A 17,044-nucleotide genomic window follows, 5' to 3' on the forward strand; every position below is an offset into this window, starting at 1 on the left:
TTTTTTTGTCGAAAGGGAAGAGTTGGCCCAGAAACCAACCGAAACAAAGGTTATGGGTAAGGAAGAGGGGGGGGGGGGAGGTTGGTTTGGGAGGATGCCGCATTTACTTACAAGACCAGTGATCCCTTCCCCTTCCCCTCTTCTTCCCTCCCCTCCCGTCCGCAATTCGAATTAGACGGATAACCGATTACCTCTTTATAGAGTACGATTAACTTACATCGTTGCGTGATGCAGCCTCAAGCTGCACATTGAACACGTGAATGAACGACCATATATGGGCTGATATGTGTGTGATGTGACGGATTTTAGATGTGGTGTCCTATTGAAGGGGTGGGCGGGTGGGAAGGGGGGGGGGGTTAGAATTCAAAACCAAGTCGGATTAAACCGAAAGGATGGATGACAATTTTCTTGATTGTAGGTAGCAGAAATACACGTTTAACACATTTCCCCGTCTCATTAATTCCGAGCAGAAGATTTTAACGTACAGTTTATAACGAAAGAGTCTGGAGAGTCCCAAAGTTCTCTCCTCCTCCATGAAACCTTTTTAAATTAATGTGCAGATCATGGAGTGAACTGATAAGTTTTACCAAGTATAATAGTCTGTGTTTGAACTACCGTAGATAATATGTGTAGTGTCTATGTTGAACCATGTGGCAATCATTCCTGCTTCAGTGAAAGTCTTCCTCCCCCCCCCCCCCACCCACCCCACCAAAAAATCCGTCTTAACCGACAAGACCACCTAACAACATTTTCGAAAATGAAGGGAGAGGTTAGCCCAAACGGAAAAGAGAAATTGTTTACAATCCAGTGGAGGACTACAAATCAAACGCCTCTTTCTCCGCTTGAAAAAAAAAAAAACAAGCCAAAAACCACCGGGGAGACCGCCCCGCATTATCGCTGCAAAACAACAATATATATTAGTGTGTCATTGACATCCATAATCTTATTCAGTGGCCCGCGGTTTTGATCATGGAATTCCAGTCATGAGATCTGAGGCGCTTTATAACCCCAGTCGACATGAATTGAATACTTCCGATCCGTTTTCCGTATGTTATAAAGCAAACTATACTAATATGAAACATGTAGTCGGCAGAACTGAATGGAATCATTAATTTTTTCGTCAATTAACTCTTTATTTGTGACAAATCCGTAGAGAGCATCTTATTTTCGCTATAATGGTCGGTACTATATATATATATGGCTTAGATTATTTAAAAAAAAACACCAATTTACGATCAATTACCGAACAATTTTTTAAAACAGCTGGTTTATGTATATGATACCGATACATGCAGGAAAAACAAAACATTTATGGACTCAGCAGACTTAGGTATATAATTTGATACGGTCCACTTCTTCATGGTTAAGTACCCGATTCGATTTGGTCAGGGTGATCTGTTGTTGTATGTCGTAAATAACTTCAGATTTGACGACGAGTGCGTCAACATCAGACCACACCCACTGGGAGGAGCTGAAATAATTGATTTGACCTGCAGATAAAATATTCAATATTTTGTTGCAAGTTGTAACATATTTCTTAGGATTATATATTACAGGGCCTTTCCCGCATTGGGATGCAACAGGCAATTAGCCGCTTAATAACATCTGTGAGAGTGTAGCGTATACCTTAGATGTTCGAAACCTACAGAAGAGCGCTTTAGGACAGCGGCCCCAATACTTTTGGGTCCACGACCCAGGATCTTCCATGAGGATTGAACCACGAACCACACCCCCCCCCCTCCCACTTCAGATTTAATGTTTTGAAAGGCATGGACATGGATTTGCCGTTTAAAAAATAAATCCGGAAAACTGTAAATACATTTTTCAGCGTCTGAAATATAAAATCGCGGCTCACCGAAATGTTTGGACGACCCACTTTTTGGATGCCTTCAATAATTTGCAGACCGTCGCTTTAGAAATCATTAAACATTTTTAGTATGCTACAAGTTTGTGCCGATATTTGATTACTTCTAAAACCAATTGAAGAACAACGTATCCACGTTGCAAGACGGCAAGGGAATGGGGTGGGGGGCACAAGACGAGAGGCAGGTGGTTTGCAAACCGGTCACTCTCTCAGCCGCTAGCGACACCAACTGCCGATAAATTCGTGCATTCTTGTGAAAACAATTCATATGAGGTCTTCATGAAATAAAAACAAGAAGATCAAAACACGCAAGAGGGTAGAAAAACAGTCTTTTACATTTTCTTTAGAATTTGGTCATTCCTGTTACTGTTGGTTAGCAGAAACACCACAATATGGCCCACATGTGCAAAATTTTGACATTCTTAAAACAACTCCATCATCGAAACCTCTGATCAACAAATGAGTGCTCATATTACATCGGTGTTATAGATTGTTAAACAATCACAAGATCTGACCTCCCCGGTTTCCTTAATGACCTTAAAAAGACAACTAGGTTTGACCAAAGCAGTTTATCCGTCTCATTAAATATAGGAACGTGCCACAATGTTATTTCGGAAACGTCCCTATAGGCTATAGGACCGGAGAATGGCTTCGAATTACATGTATCAACTTTGTGAGGAAAAGAAAACAAAGTATAAACTTGGTCTCTGTAACTATTCTAAACAGACTCATCTGCGTAAAGATTCACTGATTGTGTAATTTTGTTTTCGCAAATTTGCAAAGTTGCAAAATAGTACACTCAGGTATATAGCTTTGCTCAGTGTAACGGCTTGCTGTGTTTTTCAGAGAAACCAGTCCCACCAATACAGTCGGTGAAAATGCCTACCAGTCCTTGTTTTAAAATGTTGCAAAGTGTAACTCTCTCAGGCTATTTCAGGTACGGGGGTCGAGAAGGTAGCCCTTTCTAGGCCAATGAAAATCCCATGCGATTTCAGTTGATTGTTGTAACCAAAGTTATAGAAACCTTTACTGCAGCGTGTATCATGAAAAAATGTGTTTTTTCTCTCTTTAAAGTTGGTGATATTTTGTAAATGCATTTGGCAACAGCTAAGTGAATGATCGTCATCATGACAATATTCAGCTGTAAATGTTTTTATGTTCTTTATAATATAAAAATAATTCAATCACTTATACCGACATATAGGCAAAGAACATTTCTTCAAAACAGTTGCAGTTTGATGAAAATGTAAGTACAGGGAACTTTGACTATGCAAATGAATTATATTTCAAGGATAAATCAACAAGAAGAATTTAACAGGACAGCAAAGCACCTACTACTGTGACCCACTTCCTGGAGAAAGGAAGCGTTTATACCCATTCAAAATAGGTTAAATTAAAAAAAAAAACTTAGGCTTCTAGTTTGAGGGATAAGAAGATTGGGATTTTCAACGAACAGTTTTCTTTTCTTTAAGATGAGTGTTCTACGTTGTCTGTCATCGGCCTATCCCTTTAAATTGTGCTTCTCTCCAATAATGTGAATGTGTTGAAATTATTTGCCCCGCCCAAACAAACACCATTTGAATTATTGACGATAACCTGCCGGCTAAATTAATGATCATTGGTTTACTTACATTATCATCACAGTCGGTCAATTACACTGTTTAAGATAACATCACCCAAGATGCAGCATGGGTACGAAATTACCAAACATTTGATCCACTCTCAACAGTAGTGTCCTTACATCGAGACGATGTCAAGTCAAAAGAGTGAGTATTGCTAAGTCCCTTTGAAAAGTCGGTTTATGATATGCCGCCTTCATACAGGTACTGACTGCAGCAAAGATGTATGACAGTAAAAACATTTTCTCCTGTGGCGTGGTCATTTCTAGAAGAGAGCCATCACATCAAGATTTCCCGGTCTTGAGAGTCTCAATTTGAGTCGGTCTCTGTTTGAAATACTCCTCATTTTAGTATTCAATCGATACTAACTGCTACGATCAGTTTACCTCGGTCAGCTAACCCCCTGTTTTTTCTTCTTCCACACACGGGCACACCCATTCAATGACGTCATGCACACTGCCTAAAGATTTAACGGAACGAAGTCTGCCGTGTCGCATTGTGCACTTACTCCCGCTGGAGAGTTGACGGCAATCATTGTATAGAAAAAAGTCAGCTTTGTCATTTGAAATGTGCATGCATGGTGGTGTAGGTGGGTGACACAGGGATATGGAACACAGCCCACTGCACCGGTGACACGAGATGTGTGGTTTTAATATACCAAATCTGCGGAAGTCACGTATCCATTTAGGTATTTTACGTTTCCTTTGAAATAGGAAGAATAAGTTCTTTGTATAATTATTCAAGAAAAGGCAGTTCTTTTGTTTTCGCGAGTTAGCGATGTCTTCCACTATGGTATTATTGTGTCGTATAGAATACCGAGTTTACGATGACGAATTATGACGGGTTCGACTAGGTAAATATATTATCGGTCTTTGTGAGTTGTATCAATGCGTCAAACAATAACAGTTTTAGTTGTGAATATATGTGTATTATGCAAAACCAAACTGCAACGAATCGATGTATACATGTAATACTTACATTTATATAGCACGGTTACTAAAAGGAGAGTGGGAGGGGTTTAATAAGGAAAGCTATATATAATAATGTCCATCTTCAAGAGTTCAATACCTGGTTGACTATACAATACAGGGAGAGGGGATTACGAGGGTTAAAATTTCTCTTTTTGATTTTAAATTTATAATTGCACAACTGTTCTCACTGAGAGAGATTGGTGGGACACGGGTGGTTTTAGCGGGTCGAAATTATATCTCACGTGTCCTTTTGTTATACAAGAAATTACGCCACCTTTTTATCATCCACACGACCGGACCTGTTGGGAACCCCCCCCCCCCCCACACCTTCCCCTCGAAAAGATAGGCTTCTCTACATGCTTAGCTTGCCTAGAAGTCGTAGTCAAACCACCGTCACTGCCGGGGGGGGGGAGGGGTCGTTGCCTTTCAATAAGGTGGTTGAACGAGCCACAAAAAAGATGATATAGTCCTATGTTGATACAACTAAGTCAGAAGAGTATCAAGAATTGTCATGTTATTAACTCCTTTAAAAAATCAATGTTATTCTCCTCCGTGACCTATACCGGGCTAACGATATGTGCATTTTGCGAAATAGAAGTGTTTAATGTCTAAACTGAAATCCATATTGAAATAGATCTGACGTCATCGAAGCTTGCGGCTTAAAATGAATCTTTTCAGCTTTTCTTTACAGCGTCGTTCAGAAAAAGGAAGAGTACAGTAGTTGAGCATTTGAGTTTTGTCCACCCTTCCTCCCTCTCCCCACCCGTATACCCCACCTAATTATTCCTGGTCAAAATATTCTTTTCTATCTGACCTACTGTGGTAAAGCTTTCATCTTCCAGGAAAATAATGTATGAATTTGAGTAATAGTATGCCCTTGTTGACGAGTATATTTGTAACACACAAGATGTGAACACCGATAACTGAATGTCTAAACATAACTGCTAGTCTAAACTTATCATCTGTATGCAGACCATTACAATATGTTCCGAGTATGGCTATTCGTCGGAAAGTTGGGCGTGGTTTATCAAAGACCACGCCTCCATGTTGACTTGGCGTTATAGCAACAATTTTAAAAGAGATTGCCACACCTCTTATTATAGCAGTCACTAATTTAGTTCTCAGAAATCCGGTCTGGAATATGACGAGGTATTAACGTTGGACACCCTTCAGGTAATCTCTACTTTGCGTCGCTTCACCGTTCTTTTGGATATGCTGGTGTTAACTATACATCATACCATGGAGGTTACCTCCATGATCATACCCGCAAGTTGATCATAGTGTTCCCCGTACAGCTCTATAGCCACAGGAAAGAGGATACTTGTTAAAGAGATAACGAGGGATTAAAATGCAATGATGAATGTAAGGCATGGTTATGGTCGTAGTTTCCTTCCGAATTGAAAGACAGCAATAAACAAAAGAAGCAAAATTTAAGAATGGACTCTGTAGGCCTATAACTAAAAGGTCATTTTGTGATTGCTGAAGTTTACGGTGGCCATTTTCAGTTTACATGGCAACTGTGGCAACCGAAACGGGGGATAAAGTCAACAATAAATGCCCAACTTGCACTCCCAGCTGAGGTGTCCGTGAAATTTAGCATGAAAGGTTTCGGCAGTATACCACAGTATGTAGACATATACCACTGTACGATCCATCATGTATTTATGATGACTGAAATAATATTGATAGCACCCACTTACCATTAGTATAAGGAGACCACATGTTACTCCGATGTATTCACTTTTTTGGATAAGGGTAGTGAGGCGAGGGGAGGGGAGGGGTAACCTTTTAAGCAAAATTGAATGTAAGGAGATTTCAATTTATGAGATATAGATCTATATCTCATAAATTGAAATAAACGGTCCCTACGATCGTTGTCCACCCATTTCAAAGTGTCTTCATGAAAACTTGCATCGGTGTTTGAACGCTAATATGGAATTTCCGACCAAATTTGTATCAATTTTCAGTAAAATTAATGATAATTAACTTACCGCGCAAACTCGGGTTGAAATACACCTTTTCAGAAATGTCACCCAAGGGATGGGGTCAGGAAACTTAATAACGAACATAGGTAATTCTACTGAAACAAACTCAGCTCCATGGTCTTACAATGACACCATGGCAAGCATTCATTTGGATCTTAATGGCATGTAGGGTGATGCAGCCTACCCCCCTCCTCCCCTCACCATTCAGCTTTCCTAAGCCGAATCTGACTAACGTACCTAAATTAATCATACAATCACGTCATGTAGCTCCATGTACGCTTTCCTGTTTGTGATGCAGATTTGAAATGTTGAACTCTGCATTCATCCTCGTGCTCAATTACTTCAACAGGTTGAGCAAAAAACAAAAAAAATTATTGATATTTTGCAATTAAAGGTAAACGTGATATTTGTGAAGCATTTACAATGAATATTGCCATAGAAACTCGTCAAGAGGTGCCGTGTGTGTGTCTGGTAAACATCAGAGATAACTAAAGCGTTAGTCATCAAAGAATCTATTAGACACGTTTTGCATATTCAACGATTGCCGTCCTCTTTAGCATATGTAATTATATTTGACTAATTAATGTTGGATAAAGATCATATCAAAGAGTAAAACTTGAGCAAGAATTACAAACAAGTTGGAATGACTTCGACGAGGAAAGTAGATAGATTATGAAGAGCGTTGAAGGTTTAAGTGCTTAAAATGTCGCAGGGAGGGTGGTAATTAACAAGAAGATCAGAACCCGGTGGTTTCCTGCGCTTCACTGTGTAGGAAAATAGCCCAGTATCTTTAGTCACGTGACGAGTTCGGGGCCGCCCTGTGTACTTCAGCGTACGATACGTATATGGAAGGTTCTGTTATGCACAAGGCGTGCTCAAAGGACTGGCTTTACATATAGTGTATTACTCGGAACACTGTAACAAACACATTCAACACTTTGAGAAAATTGGAGTGAGACGTTAGCAAATTTAGCAAATACGTGCATTCAAGGACTCAAACATATATTTTGCGATCTTCTTAATTAAACTGTATTTGCTGATTAATTTATCGTAGCCGATAATCAACCACCTTGCTACCTGTGCAGATTCCAATATCCGCCTGTGCTAACAATACACTTAGTGTACGTACGACGCTTACTACATACACAGCCTCCTCTGCAGTTTGGCTTACGCTCAACAATTTTTTCTCCGTGGAATAGGATTAATAAATATCAGGAATAATGTCTTCCGTCGACGGATTTAGGAAGAAAATCCAAGCTTTAAGAAATGAAAAGGAGGAAGCACTGAAAGAAAAAGAAGATTCCGAGAGGAATCTAAAAGAAGAGCGAGAGCGGGCAGAAAAAGTAAGTCGAATACTATTTTAATGGGCTGTGCCTCTTCATTATGCACATGTACATCTAGCCTACACGGTGTCATATCTCTCCCTGTACATTGTACACCCAAAATGGACGTCGGTACATAGACTCTAACTTAGCGTCCTACCAAGCAAATCTCGTTTCGATGAACGAGTTACTGCGCAGATGTCTATTCCATCAACAGTATTTGTCAAAATTGTAGTTTGATTAATATGTATTTAGCCTAACGGTGTTTGCAGTATCAGCTGATGTTTTAGGTACTGTGTAGCCTGTTGGAATACCCGCGGAAGTAATTGAAGTTACCTATGGGCTCATCACAAACAAATCTCACACTGTAACTGTGTAAGGTGTAACTTCGGCACAGGCACTCTGCATACACTCAACTGGTTACAATTAATAATTCAACAGTTTAAGTCATTCATTCGGTGTTTGGTTTGTGCAAAATGTTCGTTTATGCCATTAAAATAAAAATACGTTTTTGAGCAGTGGTACAGCCAGTTTCATCAAGATGTAGGCAAACTGTGGGCTATGCAAAGTTAGTGTAACATTAATGACATCCAAACCTTTCCCCCTCCCTACTATGCCAAGCCTATTTAATCATGCAATTGCCAAGTGAATAACAGCTAAACAATAAATGAGGGATCATACACATTATTTTTTACAACATTGTTAGCACTTGTAATTTGTGCAGGCTTTATGAAAAATACCTTTTTTTTTAAATTGCAATAATGATAGTCCTCAACTATATTGTATTAATGGGTGGTTGATTGTAAAAGTAAATGTTTGTTTCATTGAAGCATCAACTATGTTATTTTGTGTAACTGTAGATAAATAATAACCCAGTTCTGGAGCAAGGGGGAGGACAGATATATGGTAACAAAATAAGTAGTGAGGAACCAATTTGTGTTTTTCTTCATTCTTTTACAGTTCTTGAATATTCCTTGATTCAATGAACAAATTAGAAGCTCTGTAAAGTAACAACAGTATCTAGGACCTACAGTACTGCATTTGATATTAAGTTTATTGAACCTATGGTACATTATCTGTGGTAAAGGGGAAAAAAAACTTGATATCTGTCAGGAGAATTTATTTTATATACATGTATGGCACCCATTACACTTGTGTGGGAGTGCAGTTCTAAAAGCTAAGTGCTCCCAGTGAGTTGTTTGCATTTAGTTGACATTTGACAGATATGTTTGTACTTACATGGCTGTATCGGATATGCCAGTCTCAAGTTCAAATCTGATAACAGTCGTTATATTCATAGATTACTTTGCAGACCTTTGTTGAGTTTGAAACTTATGATATCTGGCCAAGGCTCCAGTTTGCCCACATTTGCTGTGTTCTTGTACTCTAGATTAGCTAGTTTATATGAGGTTATGCAAAGGCATTTGAGACTATGGAAAATTACGTTTAGATTAAATCAACAAAAGTCTGTGACACCCAAAATGATGTAAAAGATCAAGGGTTCTTCCAAATCCACAATGTACTGTACAAATACCAGGAAACAATGACACATGTTCAAAGTTGAGAAGACTGCAAATACTGACGCTCTGTAGTGCATATTCGTTGGAGGTTTCAATGGTTTTGGTTGGGCTGGGAGTCAGAGTGCTACAGTAAACAACTGCAAAAGAAACCATATATATAACTATATTTTGCAATTGGTTGGCAATTTTAGTACAGTGACTACCAATTTTATTCAGTTCGCAGCATCTCATCACATAGATGCTCGTTCATACTGTATTAAACACTTGCAGTGTAAATGTGAAAGTTTCCAAAAAAATTGACTTTAATATTAATTCATTATTGGCATGTGAGCTTACTTTCAAGTACTACAGTATAGTAGGTAGGTACACTATCAAGCTACTGTGCTGTACATTGTAAATGAGATTTGAATAACCAATAGCACCAAAATTTCTAACTCACAAAGATGTTTCAAGATCACAAGCTTGGTACAAAAGTTGCAGTATTGTGTTAAAACTAGTTTGGTACCTCATTAAAGAACATATCATGTAGGACAATAATGTTAGTAGCATATATGTTAATATCCATTGATGTAATGTACAAGCATTCCCTCAAGTGCACAAGGATTGCGTGAACATTAAGTTTCATTACACCTTGTACAGTATGATGGCCATGTGCTGTCACTGTCGTGCTTTTAATTAGCATTCTACAATATACATGTACACTATGCAGTACACTTAATCTTTCCACACATGAACACTGTACAAATTACAAGTGTTCATTGTATGCTAATACCTACAGTACATGCCTGCATACTTAGGTCACTTCCACACCAGCTCTACTTCTAGTGTGTGTTCTCCAGTACTGTTAGCTATACCAGCAAAGCCCTCTTCGATAGTGGAGTTCATGGCTATGTCTACCACTTTTCTAAGTTGTTATTAGGCCAAGTAGGTTCATTCATCAGCTGGGAATTGGTATTTAACACAAAGCTCTTCTTTTCGCATTATACTTGAAATACCAACCAAATCCCTCCTCGCCCAGCAGTTGCATTCTGTAATGAGGTGTTCATTGTAATTATGTGCAAATCCCATTCCATTGTGTGGCTATGGTGGTGCTGAATGTCAAGAGGACTTTGCATTAGGTATTGTAACTACATGGTGCTTTTCTTTGCTGTGAAATTTCTTTCACAGATTATGGCAATTGTACACACTGCACTGCTGATTGCTGAAAGGGTTATATAAGTACTGTGATTTGTGAGGACTACTGTTGTAGTTACAGTACACCTTCATTGCTATGCTCATTATACTAATTGTTATGGAATCAAATCAATGAAATCCAGTCACACTGGGCTCACCCAGACTGGTCTTTTAACTCTGAACCCATATTCTCTATTATTCAGCCCATAAGTTCACCTAGAGCTACCACATTAATTTCTTTGGACTCTCCAATTTTTCTGGTTAGGCCCAAAGTCCTACTTGCTGAAGGGCTCCTTCATGCAGGAACAGTTGCACACAAGATGGTTTACACAGTTAGTAGAGAATTAGAGAATTTCTATCTTGAAGGAAACCCAGGCTGACTATTGGAATGTTTGCCAGAAAACTCTGAATTGGATGTTGTGAATTCTATCCTGAATGATATCTACTGTACTACATGTATGGCAACAACAGGCAATTTGAATGTTCAATGTCGGTCATTAGAGAGCACTTCAGAACAAGTTTGTTGAGTCCAGTGCACAACATAAGCAAAACACAGAGCTCTGCTAGTGGAGAGTATTAACACATGTTCAAATTTTGAGCTTCACACAGTCAGTCGGTACTGTAGCGCTAGGTGTGAAAATTAACAGTTCTTACACATCACACAAGTTATAATGTATATATATATCTGTACATTGTATACAGTATTGTAGATACTACTACCAACCTACCAACCTACCAGTGCCCTTACCAGTACTGATGAAAGGGTATACATCAGTTGAACCTACGATAGTATACAAAGGTATATTCTTCCTTGCAAATTTATGAACAGGATGTAAAATAAGCACAAACAGACCTGGGAATGGGGTTTAAAAAAAATGGCTATTGACAAGCGGTCGTTAAAGTACCCTATTCTCATGATGATGTGGAACAAGATTTAAGCACTAATGCTGATCCTCGGCATCACTGTTTGTCACACAGATAATGACATTATAAAGTTGTTGACATGGTGATTTGGTGTGTTTGTCTCTTTTCTTTGGGTCTTGTTAATAAAGCTTTCCTGCATATTTCTCCCATGAATAGATGTCAGAACGAGAGCATAGGGGAATGATTGAATCATTGAATGAAGTTAATTTGACCTGCAATGGTTTGTTCGTTTGGTGGATTCCGAGATAAGAAGTTCATTTAAACAGGGAAATGGGATTTGTTAAATCCTGACCTGTGTGTGGTGTTAAGATGAACTTGCAAAATCAGATGACCCAGTGCACTCTGAAATTTAAACTGTATTTTCTTATGGTTTCTAAATCCTGAACTTCTTGTGCACATTTTTTTTTTAAATCATTAAAGTTCTGGTCATAATTAATTGATAGAATATCAAAAATTAGTGCAAGTTGGTCATTGCTCAATGAAAACGTAAGACTGATCATTTCTCTGATTTCTGGAGAACAAAGTTTCTATTCGTGGAATAACCCATGTATACCTGTAGTATTTATATCAAAGTGAAATAGTGCACCGTTGCTTAGGGCTATTCAGTATTGGCAGTACTTTGGGCTGGTGCTATGTTTTTTGTTGTTGCCAAAGTACCAGCAGAAACCTTTGATCCCTAATAAGATTCTGTCCACTTTCATTTCTGTTCTATTAATCAGATCCATTCAAAGGTGATTTGACGGATGCACTGGGCTGAGAGTGCCTGTAACCCATGCAAAACAGCTTTGTTTACAATTCATTAGCTACTTTATAGCACAATTATGATGTTAATTTATACAGCTTATATTGATCAATGATTGAATGAAGAGTACAATTTAAAGTCATTCAAATTCATACAGTGGTTCTAAAGGGACAGACTGCAAATTATAAAGCAGTGTCTGTACTTAATATGCCATTCTTGCATTTCCAACATTTTCTTGGTGTTTAAGGAATATCTAATAATAACAACAAAGAGTGGCCTTGGTATTTACTTCCCTCCTCTCTTACCTATCTACCACTCCACAATTGCACTTTCCTATCTACCTAACTACACATTTGGAAACGTTTTAGCACTGCGCCCTCGCTCCCTGGGCCACGCCCACTAATTCCTCCTTCCGTATCTACCACCCGGAAGTATACTACACGTAATTTTCCGCGAAATTATCGCTTGTGATTTGTCGCGTTTTTGGAATCATCCTTGGATAACCAGTAAGTTTTGGGGGCTTAACCAGTGTATTATATTTGAACACAAATGTTGCAAAGTTTGGACCCTACTGTATGTTGTTGAACAAGATGGTTTGCTAGTCAAGAAGACTATAAACCTGTCTTGGAACTTTGAAACTCCACCGTTTACTATAAAACAGACAGTTTCCTCTAGGCTAGTTGGCTGGGGATTGGTCGATGTTGAAATCTCTTCTTTACACAGATCTTGATGTTGTTATCACACATTATAACAACTCTGTGCAAAAACTTTTGCATTTCTGAGGGTTGAATGTATTTTTTCATCGTTTCAATTTTCTCTTCTTAATTTCATCCAATCAACACAGGCTGAGGAGGAAATGGCCAACTTACAACGTAAACTACAACTAACAGAAGAAGAACTTAGCCGTTCTGAGGAAAGAGTAGCTGATCTGCAGAGCAAGTATACCGACATTGAACAAAGCTCAGAAGAAAACGAAAGGTGAGGAATTTCGTATCCAGAGTGCTGCTGCTGCTTACCTGTCTCGGTAATGGTACAGTCCTCTGGATGTCATACGAGACTTGTAATTTTTTGTAATTCCAAGTACTCTTGGAAAAAAAAAAAAATTGTTCTCGAAATAGTAACTTGCCGAAAATCACAAAAACAATGGCACCAATTTATCACGCATCCATACACACTTTTTAAGATCAAGGGTACGATTGAAGGGATTACCAAGCAGTAAGTGACCCATGGCGCGCCTTTTGTTACCCTGTTTGATGACATTGCAAGCATGCATTGTAATCCTTTCAAATTTTATAGTTTCATATTCACTATAATCTGGAAATCTTCGTAATTATCTAGATTGAAACAAGATTTTAAAAGTCTACAAAGTCTGATGAGTAATTGGCTACCAAGTCTGAAACACTCTTCGAAGTCGGTAATCTTTTCAAGCGTTCGAAAGGTTTATACGAGGTTCCCTTTTATTAATTGATTACCAAGTCTGAAACACCCTTAGAAAACAGTAAGGTTTCTAATGATGTCAGGGGGAACATATAAGGTTGTAGAAGGGATAAAAGCAGGCACGACATTTGATGACTTCCAATTGCAAGTCTATACTCTCAAGCTCAACCGTATACTACATTCAAGAACATTTCAACATGCCTTCCAACGTATGGAACTCTTTTCGAGAAGTCCGGGCAGTCGTCGGTAAAGTGCAAGATCTGTGGCACCTTGTTGAAGTACGCAGCCAGCTGAAACTCCATCATCGGGTCGTTGCAGCATAGAAGGCACCGACAGCAATTCTGGACGCTCTTGTCAGCCGAACAGTCTGCAACTAGAAGAAAGCTCAGAGGCTCGACGACCTTATCGTCGAGATGGTAGCCAAGGATGAGCTACCAGTCAGCTTCGTCGAAGGAGATGGATTTCGAGCCGAGCTATGTGGTACCGTCGAGAAAGACTGCGGCAGCGTTACTCACAACATAAGTACAAGAAAAAGAAGGCGATCCTGCAAAGGAATTTAGAGAAGATGGCTATTTGTGTCCAACAAAACCGACTGTCGGACTTCCAGATCGTCAGAGGGCTGCAAGGCTGTTACAGCACAGGGCGATAGATGGATGAATCCAAAGCACACCACGCCCCCTCCTACCAACCCAGAGAAAGCACTTCCTCATAAAAGTGGTGGTGCTCTTTCAAAATTCTAATCAGAGTTGTATATATCTACGATTTTGGCTCCAATTTTTTAGGCAAAATTTAACCATTAGTATAATAAAAACGGTTATCGTGTTAGTGAATTAACTGGGATAACACAGCCCTAGCGCCTGCGCCCGGCAGTTCTGAACGCCGCCCAGCACAAACAAAATTTTACATATTTCCACCTGGCTCTTTTCTTCATGATTAATTTTACAAATTACCAAATTACGGGTGAATTCTTGACACAGAAGTTAGTTCCATTTGCCATCTCAGCAAACCTCATTTGCAAAAATTTTCCAAAGAGGGTGGGAGACACCCCCACCCCTTAAGACCCCTCCCTAGGACGTGGATCACACATCCATACAAATCTGCCGGGCACTCAACCATTGCTGAGCACATCCCTGGAGGAGAATAGGTGATTATCACCATATTTTTAAGTATCCAGTCTACTGAGTTTGGAAAGGGTAGGGTAGAAGGTGGCTTAAACCAACAACAACCATTACAAATGTTACTAAATGGAAAACCAAGTAAATGTTATATTTACTTCCAAATAGTTGAAACAACTATCTGTCTATTAGTACTTAAGCTAGCTCAAGTAGACAACATATATGATGTTCCAATTTTATGTCATTCCCTCCTCATAAATCAACACCATAGTCATACAGATACAGTATGACACAGACTGTGAGTCACACCCTGCCTTGTGCACATGTAGAGCAGTGCCTCGCTTGTTGTGCACATATATTTCAATGGCATCTTGAAAATACACCGGTAGTTTGCATAGCAGACTACCACCGTACAGTCTGTGTGTAATGGACCTTTACTGTATACACTGTCTGTTGAGTAATAATACAGTACTACTACTACAACTGTTTAATGAAGAGTGAACAATGACACACACAAGTCCACAGCTCAGACACATGCATGCCGCATTAATTTGTAGATTATATATCTGCAGCTACAGAAACACGGTGTAATTTGCAGTGGAAAATGTTCAGTGTGGCCATACTTTTAATAACATGCAGCAGCTCTGCGGGGATTTATATATGAGGCTTTGATAAGAGGCTAGATCATTAGTTGGTGAAGGATTGGCATTTGAAAGCTGGAGAAAGGTTTTCTGCACTACTGTACCTTTGGAAAAGAAAACCAACGAAGTTCTGCGATTGCCAAATAAAGACGTTCCACATTGTTGTCGATTTGGAAGAATACAGTGTTTCTTCTGAAAGGAGTTTATTAATTGCACAGAGAGTAAAATGTCTAAATCGTTCTTGGTTTACAGTTTGATCTCTTTTGTGACTCTTTATTAGCAAAGATCTTGTTTAATGGAAGTTTGTAACAAATCCTATGTAAAAAGCACGCACCAAGCTACAGAAATCTTCCTTGAACTTTGGAGCCTCAGCTTGAGTTGAAAGCCACACCTGTCAAAATCTTTTGAAATGGTCACCATAGTAACCTTACTAAAATTTACAGTACTGTTCATATACAGTGGTATTACAGGTCATTGTAAGTCTGGTGCCCTCTTGCTGGCTATGGGTTCAAGCCCATAGTATAGCTTATATTGACCCAGTACAAACAAACTTTTTTGTACAGTATGGAGGGTAGAGCATTCCAGGCTAAGGTGCTATGGCCATCATTGCAATTGTCTGAATAACAAGTTTTTTTTCTGGAACACCATCCAGGGTAACTTACTGTATGCACTAAACTTACAGGCAGGTACTATAGTTTGTGTGTCTCGTACTGTAAGTACATTTCACTAATTTTAACATGTTGATCGATCACTCTGGCTCCCTCCTACACATCCTAGTTTCTCTCGGTGTTAGACTGGTAATGGATTCGTTTGACAGAGCATCATCGAGTCGGCGCTCGGCATATTATACTGTACTTAATTTATAAGGAAGTTTTACAGTTTTGTAGCCTCTTGGCTTGAAGTAATGCAAGTTGGCATTAATTATGCAAATTGCAATCAGCAACGTACAGCTACACCAGGATGTAAACACACAGCGCAAGTTTGAGAAGTTAACTGTGCGGTAGCGGTGCCCGTCTGATGTCAGTTTTGTTATCATCCGTGGCAGTCGCTATGGAAATAATTGTCTCTTGGCTAGGCTTGTTGCACCATGGAAGTGCTAATTCATATATATATAGCAGTATTGGTAATATAATAATGTGCTGGTAGTAGATCCCACATAATCTCCCTGTCAGTTGTGTACATTAAAAAAGCCAAGTACTGTATCGTAGGCGGGACTTTACACCTGTCCACGTACAGTGCACACACACACACATGCATGCATGCATAGAGTATATATAGGACTTTACACCTGTACACATGCAGTGCACACACACACACATGCATGCATGCATAGAGTATATATGGTATATGCTGGAATTATACTGAAAAGCTTTATATCTTATATCACATGGAGTCAACTTTCTATTAAACTTTGAGCAGTTTCCTACCCAAACTAAGCATTGCAGATATTTCTACAAAGAATCAGTGTGGGTATTTTTTTCAGGTTTGTTTGTGTGATTCATGAGGCATAAAGAAATGGCACTTTCAAAATGAGATTGTTAAATCGCCCCGAGATCCTGCTTCATTTTGCATGTATGTGTGTATTACAGTGCCAGGCAGGAAGTAGAAAGAGACTCATTTTGTGTGACATTAAAAAAGCCTACACTCCTTAATCAGGCGTCTGGTTATGAATATCATGTCACTCAAATACATATCTCTCAGACTTCCCATCTCTGAACTTCTACATAGTTT

General features: G+C 39.1%; 1 protein-coding gene across 4 annotated transcripts in view; it reads left to right on the top strand.

Annotated features, from left to right (window-relative positions):
- Window positions 1–17,044, top strand: part of LOC139978676 (uncharacterized) — a 47,645-nt gene that overhangs the window by 5,541 nt on the left and 25,060 nt on the right. For 3 of the 4 annotated variants that reach the window (XM_071989073.1, XM_071989071.1, XM_071989072.1), the window contains exon 3: window positions 12,965–13,098. In XM_071989073.1, the coding sequence (XP_071845174.1) occupies window positions 12,965–13,098 (134 nt within the window). Of the gene's footprint in view, window positions 1–7,282; window positions 7,783–12,964; window positions 13,099–17,044 lie in introns of those variants that run through there. The other variant, XM_071989074.1, reaches the window with a different exon arrangement.

The sequence above is a fragment of the Apostichopus japonicus genome, chromosome 13 (genome assembly GCF_037975245.1).
Source record: "Apostichopus japonicus isolate 1M-3 chromosome 13, ASM3797524v1, whole genome shotgun sequence".
Taxonomy (NCBI): domain Eukaryota; kingdom Metazoa; phylum Echinodermata; class Holothuroidea; order Aspidochirotida; family Stichopodidae; genus Apostichopus; species Apostichopus japonicus.